At 38.0% G+C, this 23,660-nt stretch overlaps 1 protein-coding gene across 1 annotated transcript; it reads left to right on the top strand.

Moving 5' to 3' along the window:
* Nucleotides 1-5,360: 5,360 nt before the first annotated feature.
* On the top strand, nucleotides 5,361-12,674 carry LOC308666335 (gastricsin-like; the record flags this gene model as incomplete). The annotated part of the gene is made up of 9 exons (XM_081325072.1): nucleotides 5,361-5,416; nucleotides 6,605-6,752; nucleotides 7,192-7,309; nucleotides 7,466-7,584; nucleotides 8,469-8,668; nucleotides 9,924-10,046; nucleotides 10,644-10,791; nucleotides 11,352-11,450; nucleotides 12,429-12,674. 9 exons carry the CDS (start codon nucleotides 5,361-5,363, stop codon nucleotides 12,582-12,584), a joined length of 1,167 nt encoding a protein of 388 aa, XP_081181198.1. The 3' UTR covers nucleotides 12,585-12,674.
* Between the last annotated feature and the right edge of the window lie 10,986 nt (nucleotides 12,675-23,660).

Here is a 23,660-nt window from a genome sequence, read left to right on the forward strand (position 1 = left end):
GTAATCTGTGATATGTATAACTTGCATCTGCATAACCAATCTATCTGCCCTCCTTGCTTTCCACCTCACTCCAGTTTAAATCTTCCATCACCCTAGCCACTCTGCCACTCTGATGAAATTAAAGCTCACAAAATCTTTTAATAAAATATGTTAGTCAGAAAACGTGTTACTAGATTTCTGATACTTGTCATCATAGACTAACACACTTTTTCTCCTACAAAAACATGTGTCTCAGGTGAAAGAAAAAGAAAAGAAACAAAGTACACGCTGGAGTTTGGAGGGATTTTTTTGGAACGGGGTTAAAGAAGGTTCAGGAGAATAAAAATTTAAAAGATTTAAATTTTCTGCCAGGTTTTAAACCAACAACCTACTTTTTTGAAGGCAAGAATTCTACTTATTTTAGGAGTAGAGTAGAGTAGAGTAGAGTAGAGTAGAGTAGAGTAGAGTAGAATAGAATAAAATAGAATAGAATAGAATAGAATAGAATAGAATAGAATAGAATAGAATAGAACAGAATAGAATAATAACTTTATTGTCACTTTGAATGTACACTAATCGGCATACATTAAAATGAAATTTTATTACATACAGCTCTCAAAGGGTCACCACCTCTGATATACACTACATAAATATGACAAAAATAAATAAATACAGAATTATACCCACATATATAATATGATACAGAGAAACAATAGTCTAGTTCAGGTTATGTATACATGTGCATGGTGAGAAAAATGAAGCTTGTGAGTTTACCAGATGGATGGCATAGGGAACAAAGCTATTACAGAATTGGGTAGTCCTGCTAGAAATACTACGAAACCTCCTCTCAGAGGGAAGCAACAGAAACAGACCGTAAAGTGGATGTGTGGGGTCTTTAACAATGCTTTGAACTCTAAGCACATAGCGCTTATAAGCAGCATCCTGAGTACCAGGAACAGATTATATTATAGCACTGATGGTAAAAGGAAGTTTTAAAAGACTGTCGCAGGCTATAGTAAGCTTTGACTTCCTCTTCAAAGTAGCAAAGGAAGTGCTGGGTGAATTTGCAACAAAGTATGCTACCTGAGATGAATAAGAGCATTCAGAATGATATAACATGGAAAAATGAGGTTTTGAAGCAGAGCAGAAAAAACATGTCATCTGTTTCAGCTCTCCAGAAATGAACGCCTGCCCTTTCTGGTGACAGAGCAATGGGACATTTTGGATAACCCCTTAAGTTTTAAATTGATATATTGAAGGAGTTGAGAATGTTTAGCCATGGAAAAGAAGACTGAAGGAGGACCCCAAAGCATTCTTGAAAGGATGTTACCCAGAAGATGATTAAAAATCCATTTGGTATTGTTTCAGAGTATAACCCACTTTGTACATGATTTATAAGCTGACAAGAAGACAAAATAGTTTTAAAACACAGGAAGACAAATTTCATTTGCTGGAAAAAGAACATACCTCAGTAATAAAAGCTGTGAAAAATAATGAGTTCCTCTTCACTGAATGTATTCAAGGCTAGACAGATATTTAGTCAAGGATACTTTAATGTGATTCATTTACTGAGATGGGGATTAGACCAGATGGCCTGAATGACCACTTCCAACTTATAAGTTTAAGAAAATAGTGAATCTTCCATTAATTATACTGGAAATTTTGCAAGTGTCAATAAAATCAGAGCATACATGTTAGCTTTCCCATTTAAGTTCTACTTTTTATTCTGTAACTAAGAACCTTGTAGGGCCTCTATCCACTGTTTATCCAGTATGATAAATCTCTGCTGAGCAAAAGGTTGTTAAATGCCCTCTTTTATATAATTAAAACTGTAAAGGGCATTTGATTTGCTACATGACATTTATTGGTGGATTGAATGCCGCATTCTGTTGAGATGAATTGGGTATCTGTAATTGCTTATCAGTTACTGCTTTTGGCGGATCACTTGGTCCCTGCTTGTGGCTGACTTTACATGGTCAAAATATGATTTGTTATCCACTATGATAAGATTTCTAATTTTCATGAAGGTGAATAAAAACTCAGGTATATGATGGGAAATGGCTTTTTTTTTCAAATAGCTGAATTAAAAACTAATCATATAGTGAAACTGACAAGTAATTTTTTAGAAATAAGGCAGAATGTAACTGCACCACAAACAGCCTTTGTCCTACCTACAGAACAGGGGAACATATAGTTTCATGGGAGAAAGAAGTTTAGAGAACAAAAGGTCTCTTGAAGTAATAGAGTACAATTAGAAGCATGAATACTTTCTAGCAAAGTGGTATGATTGCACATTCACTTAATTTGGAGTAGATAATTTTGGCCTTAGAGTCCTGTCTGAGGGTATAAGCCACATAATAGGCAAATATACTCTTAAGTCAATATTGATTCCTAGTGTCTTCACCCATTGTAATTTTTTTGGTCAGCATTATGAAAGCGGTGTGTCATTATCTTCTCTTGAAATGTTTTTAGAATTCCCAGGTTCACAAACCATTCCTAAATCCATGTTACATTTGACAACCAAAAATATTACTTGAAGTTTTCCCCTTCAAAGGTTTCCAGTATAAAGGCAGTTTGTCATTACCATTTATTTACATTTAAACCTGAACATAGTGTAAAGGAATGTAGAAGTCACCTTGGGGAAATATGAGAAAGCCATAAGAGGGGGGTGGGATTGCTTGCAGAAAAGATTATGTAGTCTGGGGATAGAGGGAAGTGTGAGAAAGAAACTCAAAGAACCCCACCAAAAAGGGACATGGTCACCCAAAATCTGGTTGTTGCTGGCTATTTATGGATGTAATAAGATGGAGACATAAACTTGTTATTGCCACAAGACAAATCCTAACACGAAAACCACATTGTGACCTGCTCAGTCCAAGCCGCAATTAAATTTTCAATTGTGCCATGAAACAGTGCTTCAGGAACGATGCCAAGTTCCCTCTGGAATTCCGATGGGCTCATCATTTACCGCAAGAACCCTCTTCTTGACATTTTTCCCTATGCCCTGGTGTTCCTGCTGCTCTCTTTCCTGCTGGTCTTAGCAGTGTCCAATCACTTGCTTTCCTTTCTTCCTATGGCAAAGGGACCAATTGCAATTTCACTAAGAAGAGTTTAGCATTTAGCAGCTCTGATACAAGGAGCCTACTCACCTCCCATTGTCCCCTGGGTACCCCACTCTCACCTGAATAGCCAAAAGAAAACAAGCTCCACTTTCAATATGCCAGGTAAACCCGATTCATCTCACCCAAGAATGAAAGCAATTACTGCTCCCCTTAGCTCCCCTTCCCAAACATCAGTCTTAACTTGAAGTCATTAATCCTGTCCTCAGCTCTCAGTCGTCTGAAGGCACTGATGTAACTCAATTGGGTCTGTTATAAGTTGCAAAAAACAGGCTTTCTTAGGTCTGAAATCCAGACATTGCAGCAGAGGTGACAGCCGAAAATAGCTCCTTTGCCACGCCACTGGTTAAGTGGCATTTCTTAGGACACATGTTATTTCTTTTGATGAGCCACCAACTTGATCCCGCTGACTCTAGGTACTTGGGAGTCCAAGCACTCTATCATATCAAAGTTGTTATCTAAAGGTCACCATTACCAATATCATCCAATTACACCACCAGGCCAGATTCCTGCCATCTTGTTGCTGTAATCAGTAGTAATATAGAGAGCATGCTTAATTTGTGGCTAGTTTGCCAAACATGGCATCTCTGCCTTGAAACTCTCCCTATGAGCCGACTGACCTGTAAACAACAGATCTGTTGAAACTAGTGCACCATTGCGACTCAGATCTGCAGGCAAAACCTCTCAATTCCATTCTAACAAAATCTTCAAAAAATAACTTATACATACTGCATTCCATACCAGCAAGCAGCCAAGAGCCAAATGCCAATCAACCAGCCTTGGGCTTCTCTGAATCAGACCAATATTTTATTTCTAAAATATTATTACTTTTGGCAATTCTGTGGGCCAAGTCTCTCCACATCTTCTGATCTTGCATTATTTCTTTGAGTTTTTCTCTGCTCTGACTGGTGTCACTTTGATAGTGTCCATCCACTGTGTTCGTTGATGGCCTGGTTTCTTTTTACCATTAACTCTTCCAAACAGAATTGCTTTCTCCAGTGTATTTCCCCGCATGACATGAATGATATGACACTCTTATTGCAGGAAATGTGATAATGTGGTCATAGACAAGAGAAGGGCAAAGTCGAGAAATAGATTAATCTGTAGTCAGATAACCCCCAGACTCGGTGGCTTTCATCTGTAGTTAAAGGAGTCAGGTAATAACAGTCAATGGGATGATCTCTTCCTGAGGTGAGAAGAAGTGTTGGCCATCAGTATAAACAATATTATGTTATAAATTAGATGTTTGGATAGTATGATTTCTAAGAAGAAAAATTACTGGTCTCTGCCCCCCACCCCCACTATCAACCGCATTATAGTATAAGTGCTCTACTCATTCTTCTATGGCTTTATTATGGGTGATTGAATCCAGGGATGGCCAACCTTTTTACCCAGGCTAACATATTTTGCATTTCTTTTATTTCAGCTGCCCAAAATGATAGGGGAAGGGATGCTATTAACACAGTGAGTTCACTAGTATGTTTGGTTAGAAGGTTTCACATTTAAAATAAATGAGTTTGATTTTTTAATCATTAAAAAACCATTATTTTTTTATAAATGGTAAAAGTTACTATATTTTCTTTATTTGTAAAAATTACCGTACCATGGATAATTGCCATTGTGATGCTGGGTTTTGGTGGTACAATCCTGGATTATTTAGGGTGTCCCCAAAACAGGGTATGGATTCTGCTTGCTTATTCCAGTTCTATCTCAAAATGGATCTCTGAAATAAATATAATCTTTCCATTTGGAAGGTTACAACATGGAATTGTTGGGCTGCTGATATGCTGTAGACAGGGCTTGGATGGAAACAATGTAGATTCCATATCTGATTTCAGTGTGACCATATATTTTTCCATTTTAAATTCAGACCTATAAGCAAAAAGTTTCCTTCTGCCTATCTTTCAAAACACACATCTAAACTATTGTCACATGTACACGTGGAAATATTAAGAGAATGATAAGAAGAACGAGTACCAATCTCTGCCTATAGAACATTATGTAAACAGCAGCTATTTTACTGATTAAATAGGTCTACATGAGATAAATTTTTACATGCTTTTGAGAAGAATCTTAGTATGAAGTACTATGATCCGTTGATAAGGACTCATATATGACTTTGTGGAATATGTCCATGGAAAAAAAAAGCCTCAACAGGGTATAAAAGAAAGGCACCCAGCATAGCAATCTTTACCTAGTGTTTCAACTCCTTGCAGGAGCTAAAAAATCCAATTTAGCAACTGCCTTTGGGAAAAGAGGACCATGAAGTGGCTAATCCTTGCACTAGTATGCCTTCACCTCAGTCAGGCTACTATCAAGTGAGTATAGCATAATTATGTTATAGCTTCAATTGCCTTTCAGATTCAGTTGCTCTCTTAGTAAAAAAATTGTTTCAGTTTCTCTCTCTCACACACAATTATTTTCTTTCTTAAATGATTTTTAAGACTGTCTGTCTGTCTGTCTCTCTAATTGCTACCATGAGATATGGTGCTGGCTGTCTGCTTACCTAGCTCCAAAAATGGAAATCATGGGGATAGTGGACATTAATCTTGATGGCAGTGTACCTGTCTTTGAAGACCATCTGGTGGGAAACCCCTGGACTTCCTTGTGCAGTTGGTTGACCACTGCTGGACTAAATGAGTCAGGGGTTTGATCCAGCAATTCTTGTTATGTTTATGCTCTTACGCTCATTCCATTTCTGTATTAGATTGATGTCCTTTTCCTAAAATATTCAGAAACTTTAATGCCCTTTGGCTGTAGTTTCTGGAACAAAGTATGCCTTTGCACTTTGTATGCCTTTGGGTATACTATCTTAGTCTATAGTGTTTATATCTTATTTTTTTTTCATAGCATTTTTGCTGAAGAACTGCATCTCCAAATTTAGAAGGGTCTATGCTGAAGAATAACTGGATTTACTTTATGTTTTGGCTCAAAAGTAGACAATTAGGTAGAATTTTCTTATGGATGTAGGATTACAACTGCTAGGAGACCTTCAGATGCATAATTATAATTAGGAGTAACAACCATTCTGTGTAGCTTTTATGATAAATAACACCTCTATTTCCTATGTGGATATTTTTTAGGATCATATAATAATACACTTTTTGTTTTGCACTGGGCAGATAATTCATCCCATTCTATCTTCTTTCTCCAAAAATAGTGAATCAGATTCTGGAATTATGCTAAGTACAGACTTAGCTTCCAGCACTTGATGGAATAGACAATATTAGAACTCTTGTTATTATTCAAATTTGTAACGCTTTTTGTAGAATAGTAAAGTTGAAAGGGGGACATTGGAGTTCCTCAGTCCGATTTCCTGCTCAATGAAGAAAAGATTTAACCCTTGACAGAATCAAACAGAAGTTAGCATAATTAATTAAATGATACTGAGTTCAGTCCAGGTAAGCTCTTAGACCACCTACAAGATCTCAATGAAAAAAAACTCAATATGAGAAGTATCTAGAGCTGCCATTTTGATTCTCTGCTTAACTGCTTACCTCACACAGAGTACCCTTAAAACACTTCAAGTCTATGCGGGAGGAGATGATGGAAAAAGGTATCAATGGACCACTCCTACACAAGTATTATGATCCAGCCAGCAAATACATCAACAAGTTTGCCATTGCTGAAGAGCCCCTTGCTAACTTCATGGATGTGAGTATCTGGTTAGTTAAAGGAAAACTATCACAATTATGGTCAGGATGAAAACTAGACAGGAAGAGTTTACATTATTTGAGAAAATCACAGGCCTGGTTCCAATTGCAATTATGATATAATTCGGAAATCTGGGTAACATCAAACACAGTGTCAAGTACTCAATTAACAATGAAGCAGATATGAAAACCTAATTTAATTATAAGTGTACTTATGTGGCTATACAGTACCTACTTTTTTTAAAAAAACTATTATGAATCAGTTGGAATTGTAAAGCCATGTCCCTGAAATTTTTACATTTATATTTTTCCCTGTAAACATTCCTAAAATATACTGGAGAATATGTGTACAGAATGTTCTGTTGGATGTGTTATGTCCTTACATTATCAACATTCAAGTGTGGAAGCCCTGAATGATGACCATGTTTTCCTTTTTCTAGATGTCCTATTATGGAGAGATCAGTATTGGAACTCCACCGCAGAACTTCATGGTTCTCTTTGACACTGGGTCATCCAATCTCTGGGTGCCATCCATCTATTGCCAGAGTCAAACATGCAGTGAGTATTCTTGCTCATTCATTTAAGAATGAAAAATACGGAATTTGTGTAAATGCTTTTTTGTCCTTCTTACCTATTATGATGTTATTTAAACCTGGTTTTGTTGTTGATTCAAAAGTAAACCCTTCTCTCTCCCGCTCTCATTTCTATCACCAGGCAACCACGCATTATTTAATCCCAGTCAGTCTTCTACTTATTCCAGCAATGGACAAACTTTTAGTATACAGTATGGAAGTGGTAGTCTCACTGGGGTCTTTGGCTATGATACTGTAACGGTAAGTAGCAGTTCTCTCCAAGTGGAAAGTTATTTGCTTGACTTGATACTCTTAGCACAAGACAATATTATTGATATTATACAATGGGCAGTATTGGTTTGGTCAATGACTCAAATCAAAATGATTATAATGATAGTTGGTAATGAAACTTGAAAACATTCAAGCCTGCAAATCCTTAAATCTCATACATGTAGAAAGAAATTCAGGTATTTCCACTGGTCTTAACTTCTGCTGAAGTATCATGGGGTTTAGCTATTGTCCTCATATTGTTGTCTAGGGTTAGGGTTAGGGAGAGCTGCTACGGTAGCTGGTTGATGTGGATGGCACAAGGGGAACATCTAAAGCACCTTCCAATCCTTTGTGAAGATCAGTGGATCAGCCTGGGCAACACAATACTTTCACTGTTGTGGGAGGGGAAAATACTAGGAGCTGGTGGTGATACAGAGTAGGAATTCAACCAGTGTTAGGCCCCTGCTCTGAGATCCCCAAATAGCTTGCCTTTTGTCTTTTCCACGTCCAAGAATCTATTTTGGTGTTCTTACTCCAGCCCTATTCCTTGCAGATATGACATTAGCTCTTTCAGTTGATTGGATAATTATGTGTTGAATATTTGAGAATATAAGAAAGCCTGGATGAGGGTTCTCTTTTTGAATCTATCTGTTTAGATCAAAAAGGCATAATATCTTGAAATCTTTTAATATGTTTCATGATGAATTGACCATGATGTTAGACAGGTTTCCCATCCTCTAATACTCTGCATAGTGAAATGTTTCTGTATTACAGCAAAATAGATAAGCTATCCATAATTTCAATTTTCTGAACTTCTGTTAGGCTATTATATCATATACTTTTCTTATCTTATGACTCGTCCCATTTCTTTGTAGATCCAAGGCATTCCAATTACCAATCAAGAATTTGGCCTAAGTGAAACTGAGCCTGGCAGTGCCTTTCTCTATGCAAAATTTGATGGCATCCTGGGTTTGGCCTATCCTTCCCTTTCTTCTGGTGGTGCCACCACTGTAATGCAGGGACTGATACAGCAGAATTTGATTAATGCTCCTGTTTTCAGTTTTTACCTTAGTCAGTAAGTATAAAGTTTCTTTCTTTCTTTCTTTCTTTCTTTCTTTCTTTCTTTCTTTCTTTCTTTCTTTCTTTCTTTCTTCCTTCCTTCCTTCCTTCCTTCCTTCCTTCCTTCCTTCCTTCCTTCCTTCCTTTCTTTCTTTCTTTTTTTCTTTCTTTCTTTCTTCCTTCTTTCTTCCTTCCTTCCTTCCTTTCTTCCTTCTTCCTTTCTTTCTTTCTTTCTTTCTTTCTTTCTTTCTTTCTTTCTTTCTTTCTTTCTTTCTTTCTTTCTTTCTTTCTTTCTTTCTTTCTTTCTTTCTTTCTTTCTTTCTTTCTTCCTTCCTTTCTTTCTTTCTTTCTTTGACTGTTTCAGTTTACCACAATTATTACCCACTTGTCTTCTATACCTTGTATACACAACTTACACCCTTTGTCAACATACACCCTTTGTCAACAAGTGTTATAGAGAGTATTTCTATGGCTGGAATTACAAAATGGACAACTTAAGATCACAGGGCCTTTTTGTCCTTTGGTTTCTCACATTGCATAGTTCTTTTAGGAAGCTATATAGTGAAAGTTTCTGTAAAATACTTATAGTGGATTCTCTTTGGATTACAGACTTCAGATCCAAGAAAGCACTTCTTCATATTAATTTAAAAGAGAGAGAGAGGGGGTGGGTGGGTTTGGAAATATCAACTTTACATTGCTATGTAGTACCAATACTAGGTGGTACTGAGGAAAAATAATTGCTCTAAAAAACATCCTATCAGTTTATTGCAGGAAAGAGATTTGAACACAGACCCTTTTGATAGTGATCACTAAAGTCTCAACCTCTCTAAAATATTACTGAATCCTAGCCATGAAATGTTGTTCATGCTTTTCTTGTAAAAGTATTAGAAAAATGCTCCTCTAGTTGTTTGATCATTTTTCCCTGTTAAAATAGGATTTTAGGATTTCTCCAGAGTTTTAAAAATGGTTCTTGAAATTACTAAGATAGAGAGAATTATTTTTCTACCTTATCATAGTTGTCCGTCACTCTGTGTACCTCCTGATTTGCCTGATGATTCCAGCCCTTAGTGAGACTAGATGGCCTATTTCTATTTCTAGGGTTGCATGATGTCTCCTTTGGCATAAGGCAGCTCTTCAAGGAGGATATTATTTCCCAGTGAAAAGGCCCTCAAACACAGGTCCTTTAGTCAGCTAAAATGGAAACATTGGTATGAACCAGCAATATATCTCAACAAGATTGTCCTTCTGGCTTTCTCCATTGACCCTATTAGGCAGCCAAGCGTCCAGAGTGGTGGTGCACTTATATTCGGAGGAGTCGATTCCAGTCTCTACACTGGTCAGATTTACTGGACTCCAGTCACCCAAGACTTGTATTGGCAAATCGCGATTGATGGGTAAGGTTGTTTTCAGTTGTAATATTTACCGAAGAGCCTGATGGAAAAGCAACAGAAGCTTAAGCTTTATATGAGGAATGATCCCTTGGAGATGGATTTTGAAATTTCTAGGTCAAGGGACACCAATGGGGCCTCCGAGCCACTCAGAATGTTGCAATTGGTAGATTTTAATATGACAAAGAAGGCAAAGTATTAAATGGAGAGGTATCCAATTGAATGTAATATGATTTCATTGTTATCCCTTCCTCATTCTCTTCTTTATTTTGGCTCCACTTAATCTTGGAGGAAATCCCTGGCTTCCTACACCAAGGCATCTCTGATTCTACCAGTAGCAGCTGGTCAGCAGTCATTAATTTTCTACTCTACAAATACGGTTTTCCAGCTTGCTTTTATTTCTGGGACAAACCACTTTATTTCTGGGACAATCCACTTTGGAACCACCACCCCCTGACTCTGGTGGTCCTGAACAAAACAGCAAGCTGATTTTATATTAAAATAACCACAGCTGCTCCCGTTTCAGTGATGCTACTGGGTATCTTTTGACTAAGTGTGCAAGAACAATATAACAGTGAGTATCTCTGGACTTTCTTTCTCTAGATTCCTGGTTAACAACCAAGTCACCAACTGGTGCAGTCAGGGCTGCCAGGCGATTGTGGATACCGGAACATCACTACTTACTGTTCCTGGGCAGTTCTTTCAAGAGCTGATGCAGAACATTGGAGCTCAGCAAAACAACAATGGCGCGGTAGGGAAAAGTTGCTATGTGCAGGGGCAAAATAATCTGAGTGAAACTGGCAGTCCTTAATTTCCGCAAGAGACCTGGGATACTCTTATTGTGGGCATGAAAATATTTCCCAAATGTATCCAATACCAGATGATGGAAAAACCGACTCCCTTAATACTCATTTCATTTATCCCGGCAACGGGAATTGTGAGGTAGGGTGGGAGGAGGGAGAAAATGTAAAGCTCTCTGGCAGGACCTACCCTAGTTGCTAGTTCTTCATTTAGCTTTTGTCAAAGTAAACTGAACCAAACAAGATGCCAGTGGAGGTTCAACTCCCACCCATCAGCCAGTATAGAGAAGAGTTGGCTTTTTCTTAAGAAGGCTAAAGTAAGAAATTGGGTTTTCCCTTCTAATGCATCTTGGTATTGAATTAAGCCAGCGTGCTTTTACAGGAAAGTAAAAAGCTGAGAAGGGGAGCAGAATGCTGTGTAATTTACTTATTCACTGTCTAGATTATCCCTTAGAATATTGCACTTATGGTTTTTGCAAATTTTCTTTTTATTTTCTTTCCTATTCTATAGTATGTGGTTAGCTGCAATAACATTCAATACATGCCCACTATCACATTTTCCATCAATGGAGTTTATTTTCCCCTGAGTCCATCTGCCTATATCCTTCAGGTAGGTCATTCTTTTCAACAGCTCTTTTCATGTTGGTCTTAGGTATCTGAAATTTGCAACCGCTCTTTTGAAAGACATAGCACACTGTATCTCAGGGGTGTCAAACTCAATTTCATTGAGGGCCGCATCAGCATTGCGGTTGCCCTCAGGGGGCCGGGTGGGTATGGCCAGGGTGGGCGTGGCTAGAGTGCGTATGGCCTACTGGGTGGGCGTGGCCAGCTCTACATCGTTCGCATCAAGGGTGCCTATGGGGGCCTGGGCAGGAGTGGGACAGATCTGAGGGTCTCTGGCAGAAGGAGGGTCTCTGGGCCAGGGCCAAGGCAGTGGGGGCCGTTCCCTCACTGTTTCCAGGATGGCTTCACGGGCCACATGAAACCACTTCATGGGCCGGATCTGGCCCCCGGGCCTTGTGTTTGACATGTCTGCTGTATCTCTTCATGTCGTTTCATTCTCCTCGCTGTTCCGTGGAAAAGCAGAGAGCGTGATTTTGACATGTACTGATGGGAAACGTGAAGAAAAGAGCTAAAAAAGTTGACAAGATATTATATAAAAAACATTACCTAGGTATGGGGCATCAGAAGGTGCAGTTTGGTGTAAAGTATGATGCCATTAAGAAAATAAATATTTGAGTAATATTTGGGTAATTGAAGCCAGCAATTTGTTTCCTGGTGGTCCATGTATTGAAACCAACAATACTTGTGATTTAGATCATATTTTTCCTGTAGGGAATTGAGTAATAATGACCTGAACAGGCCTAAAAATGTGTTCTTTAAAATGGAGTTGCAGAATAGTGTATAGTTTTGTGGCTAAAAATATTGCAGAGTGTTATACTGTGTGTGATTACAACTGTAGAGAGTTTGAATACTGAAAGTTAAACTTTGCTTTCGCAAGTTAACTGTCTCAGGTTATTTCTGGTATTTGTGAGAAAAATGCCTTAGCCCAAGAGTTTTAATTCAGTCTATGTCTTTCCCTCAATAGTATTCCAGTAACAATTGCCAGGTTGGCATAATGCCTACTTACCTGCCATCCCAGAATGGACAACCTCTGTGGATCCTTGGTGATGTCTTCCTCAGGTCCTACTACTCTGTGTATGACTTGGGCAACAACCAGGTTGGCTTTGCAGCAGCAGCATAAACATATCCACCAGTCTTGTGCAGGGCCTTGCATCTGCAAAAATCTTCCACTAAAATTGATAATAAATCAAAGTTGGTTTTCTCCCCAAAGTAACTGGAACCAAATAAAAAATGATTATGCAAAGAACAGTCTCATGTCTGAATTTTTGAGAGCATGGTACAGGAGTGATGGTTGGAAGAAATATGGCATCTCAATATTTTCTTGAACAGAATTCCTCTATTTCTTAAAATAAATTTAAAATTAAATAAATTTAAAATATTAAATGTAAAATTTAATTTTTTAAAATCTATCCTTATTACAGGAGCTAAAGAAAGACTATATAATATTTTCTTACTATTTGTTCTCACATCACAACTATACATTCTTTGTATAGTTGTCTTGAATAGTAGTATCTGCAACCAAAAAGTGCCTTTTTAAAAATATAGAAATAAAATTAAATATGGGCCCTAATTACTCCATTAAATTATATAAGAAAGAAGGAATACCTATAGGTAGCTTTCTGTGGGGATCAAATCTGGAGAGCATATACTGAGTACATACCAAGTCAAGCACGTCATGAATTTTGCTGGAAAATAATGGCTTACTATATTGATCTATCATTTTAAGATGACCGCACATCGTACCTTCCTGCAACCTTTTTCACATCCTTTTAAAATCACACGACTGCTCTGATTGCTGCTGTTATGAAAATATGCAATGACTGATTATAATACTGAAGAGTCTACAGTGGGGAGAGTATTCCACAACAACAACTTTTCATGAGTACTCACTTAAGTGGGATCATCTTTAAAATCCTCAAAATGTACACAATGAGAAGAAATGTCTTCTCTTTCGCAGAAATCTCAGTAAACTTACGGTAATTTAGGTTTCCTTCCACTTAATGCAGTTCACACAGAGTTAGAAAAAAATAGTGACTGATGTTCCTGAACGTATAGACGTATGATGGATAAACTCTATATCATTTAGTATTCAAAGTGTGGTGGGAAGAAAACAAATGGAAGAATTAAAAGATTTTTAAGACTAATGAAAAACATGAACCAAGGTGTCTTCTAAACTTTTAAAAGATGCTGATGTAGAGTTGCATTTTCTCTTCTGTTTGAAGCTACTTTTAAGCATATTTATTTATTTGATAAATTTATTTGCTGCTTATTTCTGTGCGGGGCTACTCTTGGGTAGCCTACAATAGTAAAAACAAAGAAATGAAAAGACGTGCAAGCTTAAGAGTAGCAAAAAAGTAAAACAATGAAATAAACAATGAAAATACAGTAATATGAAATTAAAAATGGGAAGCAGGAAGCAGGGAATGCTTTTGATTTGGGGTTTGCTACCAATCTAGTAGCAACCTCCATTGTGTCCCCAGGCCATTTGGCAGAGTCAGGTCTTCAAGCTCCTTTGTAAGGATTGGAGGGTGGGGGCAAATCTCACCCTGGGACTTAGCATGTTCCAGAAGGTGGGCGCTAGGGCCCAGAAGTCTCTTCCGGAGCCCAACAGTCAGAGTTCTTTGACTGACAGGATACATAGCAGGGCTATATGATGTAGTGATGGATGTTGTTGTTGTTAGCTGCAAAGTCATGTCCGACCCATTGCGACCCTATGGACAATGTTCCTCCAGGCCTTCCTGTCCTCTACCATCTTCTGAAGTCCATTTAAGCTCACGCCTACTGCTTCAGTGACTCCATCCAGCCACCTCATTCTCTGTCGTCCCCTTCTTCTCTTGCCCTCAATCTTTCCCAGCATTAGGCTCTTCTCCAGTGAGTCCTTCCTTCTCATTAGGTGGCCAAAGTATTTGACTTTTAGCTTCAGGATCTGGCCTTCTAAACAGGGTTGATCTCCTCTAGGACTGACCGGTTTGATCGCCTTGCAGTCCAAGGGACTCGCAGGAGTCTTCTCCAGCAAAGGCCTCAAGTCTCTGGCGCTCAGCCTTTTTTATGGTCCAACTTTCACTGCCATACATTGCAACTGGGAAGACCATAGCCTTGACTATACGCACTTTTGTTGACAGGGTGATGTCTCTGCTTTTTCGTGTGCTGTCTAGATTTGCCATGGCTTTCCTCCCGAGGAGCAAGCGTCTTTTAATTTCTTGGCTACAGTCCCCTTCTGCAGTGATCTTGGAGCCTAGGAAAATAAAATCTGTCACTACCTCCATTTCTTCCCCATCTATTTGCCAGGAATTGAAAGGGCTGGATGCCATGATCTTGGTTTTCTTAACGTTAAGTTTCAACCCAAGTTTTGCACTCTCCTTCTTCACCCGCAACAAGAGGCTCTTTAGTTCTTCTTCACTTTCTGCCATTAGAGTGGTATCATCTGCATATCTTAGGTTGTTGATATTTCTCCCGGCAATCTTAATTCCAATTTTTGATTCATCTAGCCCTGCTTTTCTCATGATGTGCTCTGCATATAAGTTAAATAGGCAGGGCAACAGTATACAGCCTTGCCGGACTCCTTTCCCAATTTTGAACCAATCAGTGATTCTGTGTCCAGTTCTCACTGTTGCTTCTTGGCCCACATATAGGTTTCTCAAGAGACAAATAAGATGGTCTGGTACACCCATCTCTTTAAGAACTTGCCACAGTTTGTTATGATCCACACAATCAAAGGCTTTAGCATAGTCAATGAAGCAGAAATAGATGTTTTTCTGGAACTCTTTAGCTTTCTCCACGATCCAGCGTATGTTGGCAATTTGATCTCTAGTTCCTCTGCCTCTTCGAAATCCTGCCTGTACTTCTGGTAGTTCTCGATCCACAGACTGGTGGAGTCTAGCTTGTAGGATTTTAAGCATAACTTTACTAGCATGATAAATGAGTACAATGGTGCAATAGTTTGAACATTCTTTGGCACTGCCTTTCTTTGGAATTGGAATGTAAACTGATCTTTTCCAATCCTGTGGCCACTGTTGAGTTTTCCAAATTTGCTGGCAAATTAAGTGTAGCACTTTTACTGCATCGTCTTTGAAGATTTTGAATAGCTCAGCTGGAATACTGTCACCTCCACTAGCTTTGTTGTTGCTCAGCTTTTCTAAGGCCCACTTCACTTCACATTCTAGGATGTCTGGCTCGAGATCAGTGACCACCTCATCATGATTATCAGGGACGTTAAGCTCATTCTTGTATAGTTCTTCTGTGTAATTTTTCCACCTCTTCTTAATCTCTTCTGCCTCTGTTAGGTCCCTGCCGTTTTGGTCCTTTATCATGCCCATTTCTGCATTAAACGTTCCCTTCATCTCTCCAATTTTCTTGAAAAGATCTCTGGTCCTCCCTATTCTATTGTTTTCTTCTATTTCTTTGCACTGTTCATTTAAGAAGGCATTCTTATCTCTTCTAGCTATTCTCTGGAATTCTGCATTCAATTGGGCATATCTATGTTTTTCTCCCTTGCCTTTTGCTTCCCTCCTTTCCTCAGCTATTTGCAAAGCTTCCTCAGAAAGCCATTTTGCTTTCTTGCATTTCTTTTTCTTTGAGATGGTTTTGGTTGCTACCTGTTGTACAATGTTGTGAACCTCTGTCCATAGTTCTTCAGGCACTCTGTCTATCAGATCTAATTCCTTAAATCTGTCACCTCTACTGTATATTCAACAGGGATATGATTTAATTCATATCTGAGTGGCCTAGTGCTTTTCCCTACTTTCTTCAGTTTAAGTCTAAACTTTGCAATGAGAAGCTCATGGTCTGAGCCACAATCAGCTCCTGGTCTTGTTTTTAGTGACTGTATAGAGTTCTCCATCTTTGGCTGCAGAGCATATAGTCAATCTGATTTCTGTGTTGACCATCTGGTGATGTCCATGTGTAGAGCCGTCTCTTGGGTTGTTGGAAAAGAGTGTTTGCTATGACCATTGTATTCTCTTGACAAAATTCTATCAGCCTGTGCCCTGCTTCATTTTGTACTCCAAGGCCAAACCTGCCTGTTATTCCGGTTATCTTTTGGCTTCCTACTTTAGCATTCCAATCCCCCATGATGATAAGGACATCATTTTTTGGTGTTAGTTCTATAAGGTGCTGTAGGGCTTCATAGAACCGGTCAATTTCATCCTCTTCAGCATCGGTGGTTGGGGCATAGACTTGGACTACTGTGATATTGAATGGTTTGCCTTGGATTTGAACTGAGATCATTTTGTCATTTTGGGGATTGTATCCCAGCATTGCTTTTCCTACTCTTTTATTGACTATGAAGGCTACTCCATTTCTTCTGAGGGATTCTTGCCCTCAGTAGTATACCTGATGGTCATCTGAGTTAAATTCACCCATTCCTGTCCATTTTAATTCACTGATAGCTAAGATGTCGATGTTCAGTCTTGTCATCTCTTATTTGACCACATCCAGCTTTCCTTGGTTCATGGATGTTACATTCCAGGTTCCTATGGAGAAAAAATCTTTAAGCATTGGACTTTCCTTTCACCACCAGACTCATCCACAGCTGAGCGTCCTTTCGACTTTGGCCCAGTTGCTTCATTCTTTCTAGCGCTACTAGTACTAGCCCTCTGCTCTTCCCCAGTAGCATATTGGACGCCTTCCGACCTGAGGGGCTCATCTTCCAGCGTCATATCATTTTGCCTTTTGGTACTGTCCATAGGGTTTTCATGGCAAAGATACTGGAGTGGGTTGCCATTTCCTTCTCCAGTGGATCACGTTTTGTCAGAACTCTCTGCTATGACCTTTCCGTCTTAGGTGGCCCTGCACGGCATAGCTCTTAGCTTCATTGAATTACGCAAGCCCCTTCGCCACGACAAGGCGGTAATCCATGAAGGGGGCTCTATGGGTATGAATACATATATGGTACATTGTTCCAACCTATTAAAAACCAAGATTAAAAACATATGCACAGTAAAATGTTTAATTCAGTGTCTTTTTTAGAATATTTCTGTTTTTCTATCATTTTATCCATTGCATTATGAAGAATACTAATAGATTGCACAGTGTATAGATGTGGAATCCTTGTTCTTACCAGCCCTCTTTGTGTATCTATGGAATCAAACAGGATTGGAAGGGACCTTAGAGATCTTCTGCTAGTTCAATGGCCCACTCAGTGATGGAGCACCCACAATTCCAACACACAGGCTATGGTGAAAACTGCAAGAACTTCCTTTATTTCCCTCCCTCCCAGGGTCTGCAGGGCAGAGTTGCCAATAAACAACCATCTTGATACAGCTGAAAACAGTGAAAAGTCAAGAAGCAAAAAACCAAACCAAAACAACAACAATAAAAAAACAACAACCAAACTACTGGAGGAATTGACCTCCAGTGACAGAAAGTATAGAGACATAGTGAGGAAAAGAATTACTTCAAAAAGAGCAAGATCACCACCTGATGGCCATTAAATGTGACAACAGGGAACCAAAAGAAATCCCGGGGAGAGATAAGAAAAAGAGTATGATTTGTAAGAAATCATCAACGTATACTAGATAGTAATATTGAACTATGGTGTAAAGTGTAGATAGGGTTCCTCAAAGTGGTCAGTATTAACTCCCATTGGGACTTATTATTTGAAGCCCTATTATTTAAAGCAGTATTTATTACATTATTTGAATAACTTGAGAACATAAAGAACATAGAACATATAATAACAGAGTTGGAAGGGACCTTGGAGGTCTTCTAGTCCAACCCCCTGCTCAGGCAGGAAACCCCATACCATTTCAGACAAATGGTTGTCCAGTCTTAAAAATGTCCAGTGTTGGAATATTCACAACTTCTGGAGGCAGGTTGTTCCACTGATTAATTGTTCTGTCAGGAAATTTCTTCTTAGTTCTAGGTTGCTTCTTTCCTTGATTAGTTTCATTGCTTCTTGTCCTGCCTTCAGGTGCTTTGGAGAATAGATTACTCTCTCTTCTTCATGGCAACCCCTGAGATATTGGAACACTGATATCATGTCACCCCTAGTCCTTCTTTTCATTACACTAGACATATCAAAATTTCTGCAACCATTCTTCATAGGTTTTAGCCTCCAGTCGCCTAATCATCTTTATTGCTCTTCACTGCACTCTTTCTAGAGTCTCAACATCTTTTTTATATTGTGGAAACCAAACATGGATGCAATATTCCAAGTGTGGTCTTACCAAGGTATTACAAGTGGTACTAACACTTCACATGATTTTGATTCCTTGCCTCTGTTAATGTAGCCTAGGATTGCATTGACCTTTTTGGCAGCTGCAGTACATGCCTGGCTCATATTTTATTGAGCCATTATTGCCCACTAGGACTCCAAGATCTCTCTCGCAGTTATTGCTATTGAGCCAGGTGCCACCTATACTGTACTGTACCTATGCATTTGGTTATTCTTGCCTAAATGTAGAACCTTACTTTCTTCACCATTAAATCTCTGTTAGATAGCACCCAGTGTTCAAGTCTGTGAAGATCCTTCTGTATCTTGAGCCTATATTCTGGAATGTTAGCTATTCCTGCAAGCTTGGTGTCATCTGCAAATTTGATGAATTCTCCTTCTAAATATGAGTACAGTATTCCATACAATCATAGACCTTAATAAAGCAGGATTCCAGTTCACAGAATGAAGTTTACAGTATGTATATTGCACCAAATATGACAGCAGATTTCCGCAGATATCCAAGTGAAATATATGGCAGCTAGACAGGTATCTTCTAATAGTTTATAAATCTTGTGCATTGAAACAAACACTGAACAGACCTCCAAAGTTAGAAATATTTAAAATATTTAAACAATTAAAGTGTGGCTTTATAATCTCTCTCCCTCTCTCTTCTCTCTTTTTCTCTCTCATTATGTACTAATGAACACATTAAATAAGATACGTTGTCTTTCAAGCATGGATCAATCAGAAAGTCTAGGGCTGAACTTAGCACATTTTAATATCATTTACAATAGAAAGTTTTGAAATTTGTTTTAATGAAAAGGTATTTATAAACAGTGTCCAGATAGTCCTCAACTTACAACAGTTCATTTAATGACTGTTCAACAGTACTGAAAAAAGTGAGTTATGACCATTTTTACACTTACAACTGTTGCAGCATCCCCATGGGCATGAGATCAAATTTAAAATGCTTGGCAACCGACTCATACTTATGGCGGTTGCAGTGTCCCAGGGTCATTTGATCACTGTTTGTGACCTTCTGATAAGCTAAGTCAATGGGGAAGCCAGATTCACTTAACAACCATGTTGCTAACTTAACAACTGCAGTGATTCACTTAACAACTGTGGCAAGAAAGCTTATAAAATGGGACAAAATTAACTTAAAAATTGTCTTGCTTGGCAACAAAAATTTTGGGCTCAGTTGTGATAGTAAGTCAAGGACTACCTGTATTAATAAATGAATTGATGGTTTCAGACTCAAATTAACGGGATTTCATAAGTTAGGATTTCAATCATTCTACTGTGTGCTTGGATCCAACTCTTTATTAGTTAGCCGAGTTTCCAAGGTTATCTGTTAAAATGAGCCAATGTTTTATGGAAAGTAAGCCTTGGGTTATTTTTGATAATAACTGAACTCAAACAGAAACTGAACTTGCCAAGTACTTGTCACAGCAGCAATCATTACTAACTTGTCCTCTATTACTTCTGAAACACTTGAGAACAGCTTTCAAAAAACTGATTATATTATGGCTGATTGATAACTTATCACTGATTTTATTTGCTATTTTCTTAGCAAAAATTTGATAATCACTCAGCTTCTTTTGTTTGTTTTTTAAAAAGGGCACATAGTATTTAAGTTTATTTTAATAAAAAAGTTGTCCTTCTATCCTACACAGGAAAACAAATGTAGATTTTTGATATGAATAATGATATAGGTAAACAGAAGTAAACAAAAAAAAAATCAGCAGAGGACACCTATTGGGAATATAAAGTTAGGGACACAACAGTAATACCTCGGCACCTAATTTCTGGATTGCATTGATGAAGACCCCATACATCATGAAGTGGGTGATTCTGACACTAGTGTATCTCCACCTATCACAGGAAGTGGAGGGTGTGTGTGTTTCAATCAATTGTGGCAAGACTAAGGATCTATCAACTGAGGACATATATTGCCAAAAGTCATAATCTTATCTTTTAATATCAAAATTAAAGCTTAAGGCTTCGTGAATGTACTTCTATTGCACACAGTTCCTTGGTTTAATAGCAACTGGCAAGTTTTTACATTAGTAATTTTCAGTGCCAACCTAGAGGTGAACAAAAAGGATATAAGAGTAATGCAGAAAGGATAAGAAATATATGCTTTCTGCTGATCCTGAGGGCTTTTTTTTGTACCCTGTGCAAAAGAAAGGGAGATCCATCCAGAACCCCCTGAAAAAAAAACGGATGCTGGAGGAAGGAATGAAGAAGAAAGGAGCAGTATTTCAAGAAAATGTGAAGAGAAAAGGCATGTTGGAATAATTCCTGAAGAAATCAATGGTTCATCCTGCTCTGAAATCCTACTGAATATGAACTGGCATTTCTTATTAACTAATAAAACATTATTTGTGTGTGAATATTAAAAATAGAAATTCATAACCTTTTTAAAAAATATGATTGTGATTTAGGAAATAAACGAACTTGTTAATTAGTTGCTGAACTCAACAAAGATAAGGTATAATTTAACATCTCATTCATGAGATAACATTTTCCAAGCTGCCAGTGTTCAGAAGTGCTAAACAACAGTTCCCATCCTTCCTAATCTGCTACTGGTTGCTAGTTTTCAGGAGAATGAATAACCATTGCATGCATTCAGAGATTAATGTCACTGGAACATCTTCCCTGTTTTCATTATAGTGGTGTTTTTCCCTCCTATGTCACTCCAGCTGAAATATTGTTTCTGTCTCTGATATTATATGAATAGTCAGATTGACAGATTGAAAACGGAGGATATCAAAGATGGGTTTAACTTCCATATTACAATTTGTTCTATTAAAAAATGATGTGTTCCTGGATATTTTTTCACATGGACTGAATTATTTTCCAAGTAGATCTTTTTGAACAACAGCTATGGTAGAACTGAGAGAGAGGCCATGCTCATAAAGAAAGGTGGTGAGAGAATAATTTCCCCAGAATATTAAAAATGGAAATCATATAATTATATGAATAAACTGACTTAATAAATCTTCCCTGAATTTTAAGGCTCCCATTTTTTAATCCATTCAGAAAGAACTCCAGAGCTGGTTTTCCATTTATCTGTTTTTGTAGCCACAAAACTTTTAAAACTTTAACATATTTATTTTGTAAAGGAAATCAACTCTCGCTGTTCTTTAGAAGGACAGATACTGAAGCTGAAGGTCAAATACTTTGGCCACCTAATGAGAATTGAAATCTCATCAGAAACAACACTGATGTTGGGAAAGATTTAAGCAGTGGTGGGATTCAGCCAGTTCAGACCAGTTTGGCAGAACCGGTAGCTAATTTTTTGTTGCCCAGGCCCAGAATGAACTTCTGGAAGCGGCATCCACACAGAGAACCAGTTGTTTACATATTTGAATCCCACTACTGGATTTAAGACAAAAGGAGAAGGGGACAGCAAAGGGTGAGATGGTTAGACAGTGTCATCGGCACAATGAACATAAATTTGGGCAAATTCCGGAAGACAATGGAAGGGGGAGGGGGGGCTGGTCTGCTATGGTCCATGGAGTTGCGAAGAATCAGACATGACTTGCCAATTGAACAACAAGAAAAGTAAATAACATTTGTACTTTTGTTTGCTCCCCCCGAGAAATCATTTGAAATCATTCAAATAATTCAGTCATTCACATACAAATTCTTTTGTATATCAAGTAAGAAGGAGTTAGACAAATTCATTTTTGGGTTCAATACTTACACATATCCTTTAGGAAATAAATCATCCATGTGAGCCATTTGTATATCTATATCTTTCTCCATATTATTGCTTACAATGGTTAATCCCTCTTCAAAGTAATTTCAAAAATATCCATTGCAGGTTGTCCTTGATCTATAAATTGATTACTTACAACAGAATTTGTCCATTTTATCAAGATGTCTATTTTTCCCCAAAAAAGATAGGCAAATAGCACAATAACTCCTGTTATGGAATTCTGCCCCTTTTTTTTCTTATCATAAAATGTGAAAAACAAATACCATTTTTTGTGAGAAAATTTCTCTAATTATATTAAAGCTATAACTCCAGATCAGTCTGGATCTTTAATCCATATTTATTTACCTTATTGTATTCATTAAGTTTATCCTGGTTTTATTACTTTATTAACTTTTAATTTTTAATTAACTTTTTGAAATCCATATCCTGGGTACTCTTTTGCTGCATAATCCAAAAACCCATATATTTCAAAAGTTGTTAAAATCCAATTTGTACCATCTTCCTCTAAGGGCTACAGGGACTCCTCAAATGAATACAGGAAAATCTTGCTGGCCTGAAGGGGCTTTGTCTCTCCAACAAAACAACAATAATTAAAAAAAGAAATCCAAAACGTGACTCAGTAGAACTCAATGTCCATATAAGGCTCTGCTGCATGGGGTCACCTTGGTAGCATCCGAACTGCTCATAAGCCACTCACAGAGTGACAATTTCCGTGGTCTACTCAAGAAACATGGCTGTCTGGAATTGTGAATAATCTCAACAATCTCTCCTTCCTTTGCAGAGATTTCCCTGGACTGGATCCTGCATCCAGGAATGATTTCTTTACAAATACAGTACAATCTTATAAATCAGTGGAATGTCAGCTCGTCATGGTGCTATGATTAATCTATGATTTAACAATATATGATTATTAAATAAAAATGTGGAAATCTGAAACAGTGAAGGCTACTGCTAAGCTTGTAAGCCGCCCTGAGTCTTCGGAGAAGAGCGGGATATAAATGTAATAAAAAAAATGAAATGTGAAAAATGTTTTAATAAAATATATGTGAGTTGGAAACATCTCTGGCAGATTGCTCCACTTGAGAATTCGGGATTCTTTTACTTTCACAACTGGGAATGGAAGGATGAATTGACACAGTCAGGTTCTGGAATATCAAATTTCATGCAGGATAAAACCACCATGTTTTCCAAGGTTCAACAAAACTTTAGTAAGCATAAATTGAATAAGAAGTAACCTTGTCCAACCTTACAAAGATACTAGAGCAACTGGGATTATTCATTCATTTTCCATTAGTTGTTAAAACTATGGAGCAGCT

The sequence above is a fragment of the Vipera berus genome (genome assembly GCF_964194415.1).
Source record: "Vipera berus genome assembly, chromosome: 3".
In the NCBI taxonomy this organism is placed as follows: domain Eukaryota; kingdom Metazoa; phylum Chordata; class Lepidosauria; order Squamata; family Viperidae; genus Vipera; species Vipera berus.